Source organism: Cricetulus griseus, chromosome 4 (genome assembly GCF_003668045.3).
Source record: "Cricetulus griseus strain 17A/GY chromosome 4, alternate assembly CriGri-PICRH-1.0, whole genome shotgun sequence".
Lineage (NCBI taxonomy): Eukaryota > Metazoa > Chordata > Mammalia > Rodentia > Cricetidae > Cricetulus > Cricetulus griseus.
The window spans coordinates 101,153,514-101,171,624 of record NC_048597.1 but is presented as its reverse complement, the minus strand read 5'-3'; the positions used below and the strand labels follow the sequence as shown (position 1 = coordinate 101,171,624).

The following is an 18,111-nucleotide window of genomic DNA, read 5'->3' as shown; positions in this document are numbered from 1 at the left end:
AGGCTGGAACTCACAGGCTTTGACTCAAACACTGATTCACCACAACCCTTGTATTACAAAGAGGTGGTGGCATTGCAGGTGGTATATGCTAGCAATCAGCTTAGTATAGTAGCTGATAAAACTGACACTGGCTGATGATGCTGAAAATCAAAATTAAAGATATCCCCCTTAGTAAGACTTACATATTTTAAGACAGAGTCATATTACAGCTGGAATAGGTCTAAAGCTCTTGACCAGACACTTGGGAAGCTGAGGAGCTGGCTCACTGGGTTGGATACATAAGCCTGAGCACCAGAGTGCCAGTCCCTGGCAGTCACATAAAAGCCAGGGGAGAGCCAGGCATTGGTGACACATGCTTTTAATCCCAGCACTCGGGAGGCAGAGGCAGGAAGATCTCTGAGTTTGAGGCCAGCCTGGTTTACCGAGCGAGTTCCAGGACAGCATCCAAAACAATATAGAGAAAAACAAAACAAACAAACAAACAAACAAAAAGTCCAGGTGAGACTGCACATGGCTGCAGTCTCAGTGCTGGGCACACAGAAAGATCCAGGCACTTGATGGCCAGCCAGCAATGCCAACTATGGAGCTTTGTTCAGTAAGAACCCATTTCAAGAGCATGTGGCTGGGAGTGATAGAGCAGTATGTCCCTTTCCTGGCCTCTGTGAACTCAACCATTGGTGCGTGAACAGGATCCTACATACACAAAATTAAAAAAAAAAAAAAAAAAAAAAAAAAAAGAGTCTTCTGATACTGGGTTAAGCAGAATAGTGTTTATGGATATGAGAGGGCTCAGTTGGGGAAAGGGGCTTGTTGCCAAGTCTAAGAACCCGAGTCTGATTCCCAGGACACACATGGTGGAAGGAGAGAACCAACTCCTGCAAGCTGTCCTCCGACCTCCACATGTGTGCCACTGTGTGCATAGGCAAGATGGAGGCCTGCAAAGACCACTTCAGGTGAGAGCAGTACAAGTACACGTGTGACTCCAAGACTTGGAATTTGTCTCTTCTCTGGGAATCAGAAGTTCCTAGGCTGTATGGAAATCAAAGTAGATGCTGAGGTCATGTGGAAAATGTAGAGCTTGCCAAGTTTTACCAGGCACTGGAATCCCATGGAAAACTTGTTAAGACACAGCTAACAGTTCCACCCTTAGACCCTCAGTTTCAACAAGTGCAAAGTGGGCTGCACACCAACATTGCCAGGACCACCTGGGTGTCACTGGAGGGTCACACAATGAGAACCACCAGCTGCAGTGCTCCTTGGTTGGCTTACTAAATACTCAGCTCATGTCCATTAACTAAACATAAGATTTTCATACAATTGATCTAATTCTTTTATGATGCTGGGAGACTCAAACCCAGAGACTTATATACAATAGGAAAGCACTCTTCCACTGAGCTACACCCAACCCATGTGTAGCATGGGCCTCGCCAATGCCTGGACATACTTTATACTTGGTCTAAACTGAGGTCGTGCACGCCCAGAAATTTCCCTGAGCTTTATCATGATCCCTGGAGGCAGCCTAATCCGAGGCAGGTCAAAGTAGTTCCCAACAGGAGGCACAAGGACGTCCGAGGGGTAGGTAAACTCTCTGTCTTCTTCTATGGTCAGAGGCAGTGGAGAAGGACTTGGAGTAAGGGCAGGGGAGATAACACCGTTGGCCTCCACCTGCCACTGGCACCTGGGAAGAGAGAAATGAGGCTCTTCACTCCCTCTTAACTAAGACTCTGAAAAGCTACTTGAGTGGTTACAGCTACATCAGACACAAGAAAGCTCCCATGATGTGTTCAGTGTGTATTCTGGAAACCTTCTCCAATGGCTACACTGAACACTTTGTGGAATCTACCTCCTTTTTTCTTGGGAATCTACATCCTTTCTAACATGTTCTGAGGAAATCCTGGTGCTTCAGGGTAAAAGCTGAAAGCAACACACGGTTACAACCCCCCATTATGTCTGATTTGCTCATCATATATCTACGCTCCCTGTGGAGGATCCTTCAACTGTACTGTGTTTGGCTGGAGAAAAGCTTATGAATTTCCAAGAAATTCAACAAAGTAAGGCTGAGATGAGAAGGCAGGAGGTGTCATTTTCATCTCAGTCCTCAGATACTAAGACACCAATGAGAGGCTAGGTAGTGGCACAATTCACTGAAAATACACTGAACGCAGCTCTCCACATGAAGTGTATTTCTGATTGTGGGCAAAAGTGGCTCCATGCAGACTTTCTATTACCTTTGTAAAAGTTTGGATCTCAATAGCTCCTGACAGGCTTCCTCTTCTTTGGTAATTTCTGGTCCATTGTACAGGATTCTTAACATGGAACAAGCTAACACAGACAGACCTAAAGCCAGGTCTACCAGGAAGGGCAAGCCTCCAGAGACATCCTCCGAGGACTCCTATAATGCAGACAGGAGCAAACCACACCCAGTGTCAGTGGACATGAGCAGAACACTGCAAGCTGCATTGTATCACACTGGACCACCCCACTGGGCTTCACAGAGCAGCACAGTGCCAACACCAGGAACAAAGGGTGGCACTGGAATGACCACTGAATGAGGTCTCAACACAGTTCTGGGGAGTGAACAGCTATCAGACTTCACATTAGAAACAGCACGCACCCCATGCAGGAAGGTCGGCTATTTGTTCTGGTTTATGCCTAGTCAAGTGCAGACCATTATTCTGCCAATGAGTGCACTGAAGTTATGGGAAACACCTGCATGCCTACCAGGTTGCTTGATAGAGGACAAACAGAGACCCCTGACTCACAGGATACACATGCTAGTTGACAGCTCAGCCGAGAGGCTCTGTGGTGGGTCAAGTTCTAGTAACCTCCAAGTCTACAGGATAACCTGAGGGGGAAGTCCAACTCCTAACCCAGAACTCAAATGCCTATTGTCAGCTGAGTGTTCCAGCTGCCTTTGCCCTGCAAGAACATGCTAGAGCCAGGGCACCTCTCCAGGCCTCAAAGAATCCTAGCACAAGTTTCTGCTGCTGAACTGACTTTAGGTCCCAGCTACTTTCAGTCCATAAGACGACCACTTACTCCTGCTAGGTTCCTATTTGTTGATGAAGAGACAGATGAAAGAGTGGCACATATTTTGCCCTGTTTCCAAGGCAAATATGATCTATGTCACCAAGGCACACAGGACAGAGTTAGGTTCAGTACCTGAGCGCGAACTGTGCAAGCAAAGCCCCACATGGCTTTGTCAGGAGTGTTGTGCTCACGGCCACTTCTCATCTCAAAGGAGAAGGTGACTGTATCGCCTTCAACCTTAAGATTTAAGGGGGAAAATGAATTTTAAGAAGGACAAACAATTTCCAAGAGAGCAATGTATTTCAGAGATTGACTTTTGACTTTTTTTTTTTTTTTTTTTTGAGGTAAGGTGGTCTTTTGAATTCATGATCCTCCTGTCTCAGCTTCTAGAGGACCGGATCACAGGAGTTTACCACCAAATCTCTGGCTTACAGATATTCTCTCTCTCTCTCTCTCTCTCTCTCTCTCTCTCTTTTAAGATAGGGTCCCTCAATGCAGCCCTGGCTAGCCGGCAACTCACTATGTAAACCAGGCTGGCCTCAAAGTCACAGAGATATATCTGTCTGTGCTCTGTTCTCTCCTCTTGTCTCTTCTCAGCCTCACTGTGTTAATGAGGAGGCAAAGAGCAGCAGATTGAGATTTAGTTCACCCCAACAGACTGCTGTCACTGGATAATTAAGTGTGCAGCATGCTAACTGTGTGTATACCATACAAGTTCAGAAAATATGCTAAGCATGTTTGGGGTTTGTGTGCTTCTATCCCTGTCTGTGCTCTGGGCACACACCAGTGAGTAGATCAAAGGCTCAGATTATAAAGCATGACCCTAGTCATATCACTTTGAGAACAGATTGTTATACTTTTAAATTGCAGCATCCCTCAGTCCACATCTAGGGCAGGACTCTGGGAGGACTAGCAGCCTGGCCCCCAAGAAAGAACTAGCTATGACAACTGCTGGCCACAAAGTACCCCACACATGGATCCAAGCTCTAGCATGGACAGGGGTCTGATGTCCTGCAAGCAAAAGGAGGTAATTCTGAAGAGAAGTAGGAAGGTGGTAGGCCTAGCCTTCTGTACCCACCCTAACTAACTAAAGTCTGCATGGTCCTTGGCCTATGAAGAACCTATGGTCACCTTTCTTTTCTAGAAAGAGGTTATGACTTGATACCATACCTTCACCAAGTCCTTCGGCCAACCAGTTCCTAAGACACTACGGCTGCCATATCCCAGAGTGTTGCCTCCATACTCAGCAACCTTCCTACTGTTTGTGTTAGGCCCCGCGTATATCACCAACTTCAAAACAGAAAATAGACTGTTAGACTGTAAAAGAAAAACAAAAACAACATCTACAAATAAAGAGGCTGAAAAAAATATTTGAAAAAAAACACATTTATAGCCACACGGGTATTATTATAACATAACTAATAGATCCTCATATTTAAGGGCTGATGTGAATTTGGAGGCAATCACTTGTTGGTAATTATAAGATAGCCCCAGAAAAATAATGGCTAAAATTACTAACAGGCATATTTCTTATATTTTCAAATCTCTATTGTCACAGGGACATGAAGGCTTAACTAGTTAGACTTGGCTACTGTGCATGTATCTTTCTCAAATAACTATCTTCATCACAGTTATCTGAACTCTTTAACAAGAGTCCTCTTAAGTTCTCCCCAGAATTAACAAACTGAGCCAATACAGGCAGGTTCTAATACCTAATACAAAATAAAAGCACAAAAAAAAAATCATTAATAAGGATATAAAAATGCAACAAAGTGAAAACAAGCCACATAGTCTTACAATGTTGCTTAATGGTATAAAAAGAAATGACACAAGTATGGGCCAGGAAGGTGGCTGCTAACTGTAGGGACAATTTTCATCTGTTAATACTATTCTATCACTTATTTATATCCAATTGGCTGATGCTTTTTATTATTAAAGTTGTGTCTGCATATGTGTGCATGTCCTCTGACCTTCCTATGTGAGCGACAACCCATGTGGGCAGGTCAGAAGACAACTTTGTGAGGTCAGTCAGTCCCCTCCTTACACCTGTATGTGAGGTCGTCAGGTTTCTGCTGCATGAGCCTTATCGACTGAGCCCTCTGGCCCTCACTGGCTGCTTTCCTAACATAAAAGAAAAAGACAGCTCACTTGGCATTCAAGTATGTCCAGAGGAAACAGAGATGTGACTTCTATAACAGTACACTTTGCCATACCTGGCAGCTAAACTCAGATGTGAAAGCTGCATCTTTAACCCCAGATATTTGTCAGCTAGTGAGCTCTTACCCTTTAGACATCTTGCTGACAGCACCCAGGGACAAAGGGGAAAGTAAATTTGTTTGTCTATGTAGTAAGCCTCCTTGTGCATTGTAATTCTAATATATAGGGCAGCCACTAGTCAGTACACACTAGGAGATGCAGATTATCATTTTTAAAGAAAAAACAAAATGATACCAACTAAAGTGAAAACCTCTGTTTGCACATGAGACACTTCAGGCACAACAATTGGACTGAGGAGACAAGCGGGCTGGAGCCAGGCTCCACAAAGCATCTTAGCTAAAGGCAAAGATGAGGTTAGAAGGCATGTTTTCAACTCTTCCATACATCTGGGACTTTTGACTCTCCTAAAATCTAATGGAGAAGAGCATTTCACATCTCTTGGTCATGTGTCTCATCATCTCAAGGCAGATGTGGCTAAGTCCTTTACCTTTACACTAAAAGCCACCCGAGATGTAAGACCATTTGCCTAGTCTGTTCTCAGGGGACAGAGATGATCTGCAGCCAAGCAGTGATATGAAGACAGCATGTGCAGTGCTACTGTGTGTGATCTTTCACTAGCCTTTCTTCATGAATCCAATGAGTTGGTTTATAATTCAATATCAACAAAAGAAAACCCGCCTTTCTATATGGCCATTAAGCCACAGTTGGAAACTGCTCTTCCTCAGAATCTGAAGGTGCCAGAGATAATGACAAAGAAGAAAACACAAACCAGATTCAGGCACATCTGAACCTTCTAAAAGCCACCGTCTTCCATAGGTCACATGAGAAGCCCTAAGAACTGGGCAGTGAGACCTTTTCATATGAACAGCTATCACACATCTATCTACACGACTCTCAGTGGGGGAGGCAGGAGGCAGCCAAGTCACAGGAGGTCCTCTGTCCAAGCTCATGGACACTTACAGAGACAGTGTCTACATGCCCTAACAGTCCTGCTCTCAGACACAGAGCTGTGGCTTTGCAATCCTTCAGTCACTACCCTCCAAAGCACTATCTGAGGGGAGTCTCCTCTGAGAGGGACCTATAAGCAGAAATTAGTCAAGAATGGAGGCCAGCGCAAAGGAAAATAAGAAGCAGCTAAGTCGAGGCAGCAGTGACAACCCCCTCCTGCTTACTTTGTCATAGTCATATTGCGATGAGCATCTGCTATCAAATCGTAGATACAAGCATCGAGCTCCTGGGATATGAACAGTCTCTTTAAACTTATAGTTATCTCTGACAGGGTGTACTGTTTCCACGGTCTTCCCAGCAGCCCACGGGGCAGGGATCTTTAAGCCAGTGAGAAAGCCTGGTTCTTCCTTTTCTTCTAGCATTCTAAAACCAGAGAAAGAAAGTGGTGAAGCTTAACAAGGAAAACAAGCAAGAAATGCAGAACCAGTTAAGAAGCTGTTTTAAGTTTCCCACAGCAAACAGTATGACAACACCTCCCATATAAGTACTAAGTAGCAATGGAAAGCACTTGAAAATGCTGTATAGTCATGTTTTTATCTTCCTGTTGGTAGACACTAAATTATTTCTCACACACAAACAAGCCTAGAACACTGCACATGCATTCACTACTCTTTCAAGGAGACATGCAACTAATGCCCAGGAGAAGACCTCTGATAATTCTCCCAGAAGTTCCTGGGAGGGGTGGGGGTGGCTGAAGGTGGCCACTTTTCCCAATCGCACAGTCTCAGTGCCCGTGAAGCTGAGGCAACCCCACAAGTCTCTAGCTGCTTCCCCTGCAGTTTTACCAAGGAAAGGCGCCCGTGAAACCCCCCATCTCCTCCATTCTTATCCAACTTGCCGTAACTCCATGGAGCCCTAGGCTATACAACACAAACTTAAAATCTGAACTTGGCTGCATGAACTCACTTCCTTTGCTTCAGCCTCAATGCAGAGCTGGGTTGATGCCAGCCACTCACTGCTGAGTAAAAAGCTAGGTCTAGCACTGAGGAGATACATGCTGGAGAGTCAGGTGTTTAAGGACAGCCTGAGCTATACAGTGGTTTTTAGGTAGCCTGGGACATAGGAGAATGTCTCAAAAAGATAATGGAGGTTGGGAGGGAGAAAAGGAAGGAAAACAGCCAACCACACAGGGAAGTTTCTACTTGCAGTCCCATCTCCATGAAAGGCCGGGATAGCAGGATCACTTGAATCCCTGCCCCCTTAAAAACAAGCAGGGCATGGTGGCACACACCTTCAAATCCAGCACTCAGGAGGCAGAGACAGGCAGACCTCTGTGAATTTGAAACCAATCTGGTCTGCATAGTGAGTTTCAGGCCATCCAAGACTATATAGTAAGACCCTGCCTAAAAACAAAACAACAACAAAAACCATACACACCAAAAATAAATAAATAAATAAATAAATAAATAAATCTATCAAATTCAACTTGCATGCCTACTATTATGAGAGTTTCAAGTCAATTTTGAATGGGAATCCCTATAAATTTAAAACAATTCTGTAGCTACTTGTGAAATTGTGGACCTGAAGTATTTTCTTTTACAATTAGCTAATCCTAGGTAAAAGTGACTGTTGTAAAAGGAGTACAAGGCATTCACCAGAAGAAAATAAGGGAGCCCCATGCACATGTTACCTCTCATCAGGGAACAACCTGCACTTCTGGTCTGAGGTGCCACACGGGGAACAGCCCACCTCAGCAAAAACCGGACACTGGGTTTTAAGCAGTAAGGCCGTCTGAAACACAAAAACATCTGCATATCTTAACTGGGATGGCTCAAGACATGAACTTACAAGTCACACTTGGAGCCTGACAGTCCTGGCTGCCCTTCTTCTCTTAGAAATGCTCACTAGTGAGCCCCCCCCCACCCCTTGTGTGCGCTTTACTCTCAGCTGAGGACTCAGGACATAAGATGTGAAGTAGGCTGTCCAATGCTGCATATGAGCAGTTTTACAGTTGGTCAGCAATCAACACTTGGACCACAGCCAGTCATTAAGACACACAAACAAATAAAATCTGTCCCTAACACACTTGTTTGTTTTTTAGGATATGGAGATTTTCTTGGCTCCTGCAAAGAACCGGCTATGTTATTGTGCCCTCTGTGGCAAAGTGAGATGTGTAGAGAGCAGGTCAGGAGTAGGGCCCACCTGGCTGGTGTAGAGCACCAGTTGCACCAACTGAGGCATCAGAGCATCGGCCATGGTCAGGGTCTGCAGATTGGGGTGCATCAAGGAGGTCAGCAATACTGGGAGAAGGTGACCAAGCATAGTGGCCTTGGTAACTTGTTCCAAGCCTTTTAACCTACAAGTTCAGGAGAGCACACAGCCTAAGCAAGTGCATGCATGGAGAAGAGCAACCATCAAGTCCCATGCCTGACAATACCCTCAAACATATTTCTTTAGCCGGGCCTTGGTGGTGCACGCCTTTAATCCCAGCACTCAGCAGCACACAGAGATCCACCCGCCTCTGTGGAGGAGGGGGGTGCTGGGGAGGGGGGATATCTTTGTGAGTTCCAGGCCAGCCTGGTCTACAGAGCAAGTTCCAGGACAACCTCCAAAGCAATATAGAGAAACCCTGTCTAGGAAAAAAAACCAAAAAAACAAAAACATATTTGTTTAAAACAGTCCATTTCGTCTACTTCCCACATTCCCATCGATGAGAGAGAGGGGAAAAGAGCACTTTTAAGTCCAGGTTATACATTTTCAGGCCCTCTTGGCACTTCATAAACAGGTCCTGAGATGCTATGACCTCTCTAAGTACTCAGTGCCCTTCCAGGTCTCTGGCCTCTGGTCTGCTGGCTCTGTACTGTGCTGAGACTCTGAAAGTAGGGATGGAGGGCTACAAAGTGGATTTGCCAGCTCATAGGCCAAGACCTTCATTACTGGAGTAGCGACTGAGGCCCCATGTGCATTTTAAAAACAGGCAGACTTGTTTTAATAATTTTAACAGTGGCAACATATACCTAACATGTAATATATTATCCAAACCATTTTGAAGCATACATTTCAGGGTTAGAATGATGTACAACCATTACCACTGTCCATCTCTCTATTTATCCTGCAAACCCAAACTCTACAGCTATTTGGCAACAGCTCCCCTCCTCCAGCCTCAGTGACTACCATTCAACTTCCTCGTGCATGACTTTGACTACTAACTAGGCAGATTTAAAGTCTAACTTCAAATTACTCTCTTAATATCTCATTTTTCTGCTAGAAGGATCAAAGCCTGCCAGTCTCTCAAAGAAAGAAGTGAGACACGTGTGTTCTCCAAGGTTACTGAGGATACTGGAGTTGGAAGGAGAAGTGGGAGTCCCCCATTACACTCCACCTAGTCCCAAGCGCTGCAAGTGGAGATCAAATGTCTTCCTGAGCCTTGGTGCGATGCCTACTGTGGTTACAGTGTTCTCAGCCAAAATTCCCATCTACCATCTTCAAATGGACAACCACCAAGGACACGGGACATGCACACTGAAGCAAAGACCACTGCAGGGTCACATTATGTCAACATATCATAAAAAATAGAGTGTGTAACTCATTTTGAAAAGCAAGCATAGCAGGGATTGCGTGTGAGGACCTGCTGTCTGGAGAAGTCAAAGACAGTGAACCTGTGCCAGTGCCACCGTTAGTGCAGCACCTAATTATCTGTACCACCATGTCACTTCCTACCAAAAGGAACCAGGCACAGCACTGAGGTAAATGGTTAAAAAGCAAATTTGAGCTGGGTATGGTGGCACCTACCTTTGATCCCAGCACTTCGGAGGCAGAGGCAAGTGGATCTCTGTGAGTTCAAGCCTATTCTGTATAGTGAGTTCCAGGATAGCCAGGGCTATGTAGAGAGACCCTGCCTCAGAAATGAATGAATGAATGAATGAATGAATGAATGAAATAAAAGAAAAAAGAGAAAGAGAAAGAAGAAAAGGAAGCAAGGTCAACTTGAATGCAATGGCAGTGTTGGAGGCCATGTTGCCCAACAGAACTTTGCAAAAACTCTATCACAGCTCAGTGCAGGCTCAGTCTTTTAGGTAAAAGCATATTAAAGTATATGACTGCCCTTGGCATTACAGCAGCATTTCAATTCCTTCTGGCAAGCATGCTAGTACAGTAGATGGTCATTTCTAAAAGATCTCATTTGATAAGCTGCAGTGGGCAATCCCCATGCTCACCTTTGTTCTCGGTCAGCTATGTCACTGTTTATGAGGGCAGTAGTGACCTGCTGCAGCATCTCTAGTACTTCATCACATCCAGTCAGGATCTGGGTGGCAAGAGCCAAAATACTGGCCTTTAACTCCTAGTCAGAAGAAACCATAAGGTTAGTTTTCAGCCTTTCGATGAATAATGCATGCTCACAATGACAACATGACACGATGTGTTTATTTAACAACATGTTTCCAGATGAAATGATGTGGCTAGTAGAAGCCCAATGCAGTGAGCTCCTCTTGGGCGGCAGGTAGGAATGTGACTTGGGAGACCAGAGCCTGGAGTGCAGCTACAAATATGCAGTATTTCACAGGGAAGGCACTGCGTGTCTAGCAGCAAGGCCTAGCTCCCGTCCCATCCAGCACAAGAGCGCTCCTGGAAGCCCAGACACTGTCCAGGTGGAGGACTGCCTTGGGTGGTATGAGCACAGCTAAAGAGAAAAACACAACAGTAAAAAGCACATGTACAGGCGGTGAGTAAAATGAGACAAACCACAGCATGCTGAAACAGGACAAGTGATCTTGTCCTAATATCGCAGACCAGCACATTTAAAATGCAGCAAGTTGAAAAGCCCTGTTAAAGCAGCATCAGCTATGGGCTACTGAACATGGGAGAACAGGACAGAGTGTCTAGGAATGCAAACTGTTAAGAAACACAAGGCAATAGCACAGAACAGTTCAGCTCACAGCTATTTTATGATAAAAGATACCAGCAAACTAACTCTCTGCATGGCATCTGCATCTTGTTTCTACTTGGAGATGTTACACCACCTAGCCCATTCTGTCCTTGCCTAGAGTCTTTCTATCTCTCTACACTATTTAATTAAGAATGTATAAAATTCTTAATGCTTTCTAGTAGAAAGTATTATTGGCATTTCTTGGCATTTTACAGAACTAAGATCATTTATCACTAAAAGACAAGGGACTGTGTATGAGAGAACATTACTGACCACACACCACATGACAGCACAGTGTGGAGACCACAGGCCTTCAACAACACTCTCATTATCTCACAAGGGGAATGGTATTGTCCCTGCTATTAATTAGGAAACTAAGACCAGGCAAGTAAAATAAACAAGACTGACAATTAAAACAATGCAGGTATGCCTGTCTGTATAAAATCCGGTCATTGAATAAGGCTGATTCATGAATACCAACTAGCAGATGCCTGAATTCCAAGGCTCAGGTGCATAAAGGAGGAACAACGGAGGGCATACCATCATTCTATGGCTTACTTAGTGAAATTTTCAGGGTGGTCAAGTCATAGAGTTCATACTGATTTCTCTAGTTTTTGTTTGCTGCTGGGTCTTGTGTAACCCAGACTATCTCTGAACTTGCTGTGTGCCAGATAGTGAGCTCTAGCTCCAATGCTCCTGCTTCTACTCCCAAGTACTGAAAGTACAGGCATCTATAGCCACACCAGGCTTTGGGTATTTTAATTTAAAATTTTTTTGTTTTGTTCTGTTAAAATAAGGGTCTCACCATTTAGTTCTGGTGGATCTAGAACTCACTGTGTAGACCACGCTAGCCTCAAACTCAAGAGATCTACCTGTCTTTGCCTATTGAAAAGGTGGGATTAAAGGTGTGTGCCACCATGTACAGCTCCTTTTTTTTTTTAATTTATGTGTATGTATGTGAGCCTGCATAAGTTTGTGTACCCCATGTATGCAGGTACCTATGGAGGCCAGAAGGGGGCACCAGAGGCACTTACAGATGGTTGGAAGCCGCCTCAAGGTTCCTGGAACAGGACTCATTTCCTCAAGCACTTTCCCTGCTGAGCCATTTCATCAGCCCTCATTTTGTATTGAGGCAGGATCTCTCACACTGTGGTTCAGGCTGGCCTAGAACATACTATGCAATCCAGGCTGAACTTTGATTTTCCACATTGCTTCTGGCTCAGCCTCTCAAGTCTGGGATTATGGGTGTATGCCACCAGATCTAACTCTCAAAGATAAAATTTTCAACAACAATGCAAAAAGGACCTCCACTATCTGTCAGAATTACAACAACCACTGCAATAAAAACATCTGTGTGGTGCCATATTATCATGTGCAAACAAAAGACTGAGTTTACACAGATGCTCATTTAAAAAGAGTAACAGAAAATTAAATGAACTATATGGTTAGAAATTATTCAAAGGGGGCTGGAGAGACGGCTCAGAGGTTAAGAGCACACACTGCTCTTCCAGAGGTCCTGAGTTCGATTCCCAGCAACCACATGGTGGATCACAACCACCTGTAATGAGATCTGGTCCCTCTTCTGGTCTGCAGGCATCCATGCAGGCAGAACACTGCACACATAATAAATAAATAAATAAATAAATAAATAAATAAATAAATAAACAAACAAACAAATAAATCTTTTAAAAAAAGAAAAAAATTATTCAAAGATCAAAATTTATCATTTTAAGTTATTTAAATAAAAAGAATATAAAATCATACAAATATTGGAAGTGGTTAGAATGTAATGTTTTCAAACTGATTTTAAAGTGTAGTGAGATCATTTGTGGGTGCTAAACTTTACAATTCTTACAAAACAAAAAGAAACAAAGGCACAAAGTGACCACCAGGAGCATATGAACAGCACATTATAAGAGTGTCATAAACATAGAGTAAGCACTGGGCAATGACAAAGAGACCTATGAAATGAGTGGCCTCAGTCCTCTCACAAAAATATAAACAACGCCATGACCTCTGACATCGTATACACAGAAATTCAGCAACTGTGGAGGAAGCATTGTTGAAATAGAGCTTGTGTTTACCTGTACCTTCAATGTCTCTCCCTGCAAGGAGTTGTCACTGTCATCATTCTCGTCAGGCTTAATCAAAATAGTGTTACTGAGAAGGTGATTCTGAACTGCCATCAGATAGCGCAGGCAGGAAGATGCAGCCTTTAACACAAATAAGGACATTAAGTGACCTCCCTGCGACTGACAGCGCTCCTGTGCCCTCTTGTTTTTAAAAGATCTCCACAAGAGAAACAAAAACAAGAAGCACATAGGTGAGAGCACACAATTTCTCAGGCACTGACACACTAGCCTTCGTGCCTCCCACCAGGTGTGCCCCCCCCCCCCCCCAGTTAAAACTCTCGCCTCCCCCCACTCAAATTTCTACAACAGACTCCACCCAAACCCTTCAGGAACTTATTGGTCCCTAGCAGCCGGGCTAAATTAACAGAGGAAACTCTGCTATCTAAAACAAAACTTGAAATGCAGTAAGCTATGGTGTCTGAAGCTGAGAGCGGGCCTCAGGGAGGAGTGCTCAGTCTGCCTTTTTTCCCTTTCATAGGAAAGTGCTCCAAGTGGATTTGCCCATGTGCACATTTCTGGGGTAAGCTCAGCCACCCACAGGCTCTCCTGAGAGGACACAACACCGCCTCAGTAGAGTCTTCACTTACAGGCACGGTTGAAAGGAGCTTCTGGAAATCATCCTTGGAAACAGTTTGGCACTTGGTGATTAGGATACAGGATTCTCGCACAACAATCTTCAGGATGTAGTGTAAGAGCTCATCATTGAGCCTTTAAAACAAGAAAACATAACACACTTGGTAAAAGAAAAGACATTAATTCACTCTGTCCATCAAATCATTAAATGGGACACACCACAAAGCAAACTTATTTCTACAAAATGGTGCCCTGCCTCCTAATTCAAGTACTTTAGAAGTAACTGTAATAGGAAAACAAAGGTATCACTTCCTAGCTCAAAAATGCAGCTTCTTTTACAGAGAGCAAGCCAGTTGCTGAGATTTCCCTCATCCATCACTTCTGCTAAGGACATGCCCAGGCCCAAATACTTTTCTGATAATAATACCAATCATACTGAAATGTGTGATTTCAACTCTTAGGACAACTGCAGGATTTATTATCTTTCAGTGGGCCCAAAATTTAGGCTCAACATGCTAATCACCTTATTAGCTACAACAGGAGATTAATGATTGAACACATTTAAATGTAAGTTATCACTCATAAAAAAGGCTAGCAGTGACTAACACAGTGGATGTGTTGTGGTCTGAATGAGAATGTCCCCCTAGGCTTGGGCATTTGAACGAATGGTCCTGAGCTGGTGGTGCTGTCTGGAGAAGTCTTAGGGCATACAGTCTTGCTGGAGGAAGTGTGTCAATGGCAGGAGGCTTTGGGAATTTAAAGCCTTGTGCCACTTCTTAATTCACACTTTCTGCTTCCTGCTTCTACCACCGTACCAGCTGCTTGCAGCCATGCCTCCTCATCATGATGCACCCTTATCCTTCTGAACTCGCCAAACCCAAATAAACCCTTTCTTCCATAAGTTGCTCATGGTCATGGTATTTAATCACAGCAACAGAGAAGTAATGAGTGTCACCTGTAGTGATCGTCCTCATCACTGCCGAATCGGTTGTTTTGAAGCTGCTCAGCTAGGTTGGTTAGGATCACATCTCGAAGCTGGGAGAGTCCGCTGTTTCTCTCTCCTGGTACAGGACAAAATGCCATGAATGAACCTGGTAACAACACTTAGAAAACCCATCTACATTGGGCTGGAGCTCCAGCATCTGGAAGGCTGGGGGCAGGAGAGATGCTCAAGTTTAAGAAGGTTGGGACAATATCTTAACAAACTGATCTCCCATCCTAAGAAAACTGATCTTATTTTAAAAAGGTTCCAATGGAGACTGAGGTCAACTAGGAGCACAGTGTTTAGATTCATGCAAACAACAGCAAAACAGCACCACAACCAGGGCACAGCTAGAGCCAGGACATCCAATTTAAGTGTGATTTGACTTCCTAGTATATTACAATATGTAGCTTTGCTACTTCCTTAGGTTAATGCTGCTTTTAAATGTTCAATGTCTTTACCATGTGTTTTGTTGTTGCTGCTGCTATTGTTTAGTCTATATTAAAAGATATGCTCAAAGCATGAAAAACAAACAAACAAAAACCCTGGGTTAGAAATCATCAAGAGAGCTGGGTGGTGGTGTGCACACTTTTATTCCCAGCACCCGGGAGGCAGAGGCAGGCAGATTTCTGAGTGCAAGGCCAGCTTGGTCTACAAGAGCTAGTTCCAGGACATCCAGAACTACACAGAGAAACTAGTCTTGAAAAACCAATAGAGAGAGACAGAGAGACAGAGAGAGACAGAGACAGAGAGAGACAGAGAGACAGAGAGACAGAGAGTATGTTTTTAAAAGGGAAAAAATTGGTTTTGTTTTTGGTTCTCCTTTGTTTGAGACAGGGTTTCACATATCCTAGGATGGCCCTGAATTCTCTATAAAGCTGAGGATGACACCGAATACCTCTTCATCTTGCTTCTACCTCCCACAAGCTGGAAGTGCAGGCTTGACACCATGCTAGAATAGGAAGTCATTTATTTTTAGATGTGCAAATATGCAAAACATCTAGAATCAGGACATAGGAAGAGGTATAAAGCTTGATCCTTGAATTGTGGCTTCTGCTTTCAACCTGCAGTGCTGGTCTTTATGTACACACATTTTGTTGTTTGTCTGGGGTACCAGGAGGAAACGAGGGACTCTTTCGTGGTAAGCTAACATTCCACCCAGGAACCACAACACCAGCTTTTTCTTTTCTTTAAGATTTATTTATTTTATGTGTATGTTTGCCTAGACATATATGTATTGTGTACTAGCCTGGTACTGGCACAGGTCAGAATCGAACAACAGATCCCCTAGAGCTGCAGTTATAGATGTGTTGTGAACCACCATGTCAGTGTTGGGAGCCAAACCCATTTCCTCCGAAGAAATAGCCAGTGCTCTTAACCACTAAGCATCTCTCCAGCCCTGAATACATGTTTTCAAGTATGCTGACTATTAGGAAGAAAACAAGAAGCCACTGTATTGACACCCAGCTGTTTCCTTGGGAAGAAGAAAGAATAGCAAAGTCTAGCTATTCAGGAGGCCAAAGGAGGAGAACTGAAAGTTCAAGGCCAGCCTGGGAAACTTAACAATACAGTCTCTTAAAAAGTAAAAAGAGGGAACAAGAAAAAGAAATGGCTCAGTGGTTCCTAGCACTTACATGGCAACTCAACACCATCTGTAACTCCCAGTTTCAGGGCATCTGACACCTTCTGGTATATGGGACTATTGGTATGAGGTGCCCAAACATTTATGCAGACAAATATCAAAATCAAAATACAGAATATAAATAGGTGAGTAATTTTTTTGCAGGTAAAAAGAGGGCACTGGAATATAATCAGTAGTAAAGTGTGTTTTTAACACATTCAAAGCCATAGGTTCAATTCTTAGTAACACACACAGGCAGGTAGACACACAGACACACACACACACAAACACAAACACACACACTTGTTCAAGTATAATTCTCACCTTCTGTTAAGACCAGCTTGAGTAAGTTATTGATTTCAGTTTCACCTGGGTATAAGATATTTAAGCCAGAGCTGAAATGACAGGAAAATAAAAATAAAAAAAATTTTTAAACATTTCAGAATATACAAACTCTATTTAAATTTTTGTTAGAGATGCCAGTCTGGCCAAATACATGACAAAGAGAATTTCTGATCTCAGATTTTAAGATGTCTAGAAGATTAGGGTAAAAATGGTATCAGAGGAGTTTTCAGGGGTTTTTTTGTTTTTCATTTGTTTTGTTTTGCTTTGCTTTGTTTTTCCTCTCTGATGAGCTGTGGCATATAATCAAGGATGCAGGCTTATCACACAACCTGAATGTATCCTATGACTTGAGCACTTGAAAAGCCATCACAAAGACAGGACAGTGCCTATCCCCTCTCTAGGAGCTTCTGCCTGGTACCACATTTGTTCTGTTGCTTTTATGCTTAGCAGGAAGCAACTCAAAACATTAAAATAGTGAAAAGACACAGAACAAAACAAAACAAACCCTGCCCTCTGTGCTCGTTCCTGCCAGAAGATCCTTACAGACCCAACATCCAAGTCTCCATTAGCCTCTAAACTACATATGGTCATGGTACAACTCTACTTCTATGAAAGTTGATTGAAATAAAATAAACTAACAAGTCAAAAAACAATATTGAGGTCATTTAAAATACAGAATGAATTTGAGGGCAGCCTGGTCTACACAGTGAGTTTCAGACAGCCAGAACAACATAATGGGATCCTGTCTCAGAAACTGATTAATTAATTCATAATAATTAACAGCTGAGCATGAAGGCACTTGCCTGTAACTGCAGAAATTGAGACTGAGATAGGAGGATCTAAAGTTCAAGGTCACTTTGGGATATATTAAAAGTCCCAGTCTCAAAAAAAAAAAAAAAAAACCATAAACAAAAACACCAAAACAAAATTGTTACTGGACTATGGCTCATAAATTCACTAGTGAAGAGGCTGAGCAGATGGCTTGTTGGGTAAGCTGCTTGCTATGAAAGTATAAGGAGCAGGCTCCATCTCCAGCACCCATGTAGAAAAGCTGGGCACAGCAGCACACAAGTGAGTCCAGTGCTGGGAGGCAGACAGGAGGACAATGGGGGCTTGCTGGCCAGCTAATCTAGCCAACTGGTAAGGTCCTGGTTCCATGAAAGGAACCTGTTCTTTTTCAACAGGGTCTCACTGTATAGCTCTGGCTGGTTTGGAACTGACTATGTAGACCAAGCTGGCCTTGAACTCACAGAGATAGGCCTGCCTCTGCCTCTAGAGGACTGGGATTAAAGGTATGAACTGCTATAACCCAGCTCAACAAGATTTTTAAAAATCA

The 18,111-nt window shown here is 43.5% G+C and overlaps 1 protein-coding gene across 9 annotated transcripts in view; it reads right to left on the bottom strand.

The window, feature by feature from the left end:
* Hectd4 (HECT domain E3 ubiquitin protein ligase 4) overlaps positions 1–18,111 on the bottom strand; it is a 159,795-nt gene that overhangs the window by 70,743 nt on the left and 70,941 nt on the right. For 4 of the 9 annotated variants that reach the window (XM_027414103.2, XM_035443284.1, XM_035443285.1 and 1 more), the window contains exons 14-25: positions 16,755–16,825; positions 14,783–14,888; positions 13,842–13,962; positions 13,207–13,335; positions 10,413–10,537; positions 8,398–8,551; positions 7,886–7,986; positions 6,420–6,618; positions 4,201–4,347; positions 3,163–3,267; positions 2,229–2,392; positions 1,445–1,678 (exon numbers count right to left, since the gene is read on the bottom strand). In XM_027414103.2, coding sequence (XP_027269904.1) covers positions 1,445–1,678; positions 2,229–2,392; positions 3,163–3,267; positions 4,201–4,347; positions 6,420–6,618; positions 7,886–7,986; positions 8,398–8,551; positions 10,413–10,537; positions 13,207–13,335; positions 13,842–13,962; positions 14,783–14,888; positions 16,755–16,825 — 1,656 coding nt within the window. The remainder of the gene's footprint in view (positions 1–1,444; positions 1,679–2,228; positions 2,393–3,162; positions 3,268–4,200; positions 4,348–6,419; positions 6,619–7,885; positions 7,987–8,397; positions 8,552–10,412; positions 10,538–13,206; positions 13,336–13,841; positions 13,963–14,782; positions 14,889–16,754; positions 16,826–18,111) is intronic. The other 5 variants (XM_035443287.1, XM_027414110.2, XM_035443286.1 and 2 more) reach the window with 4 other exon arrangements.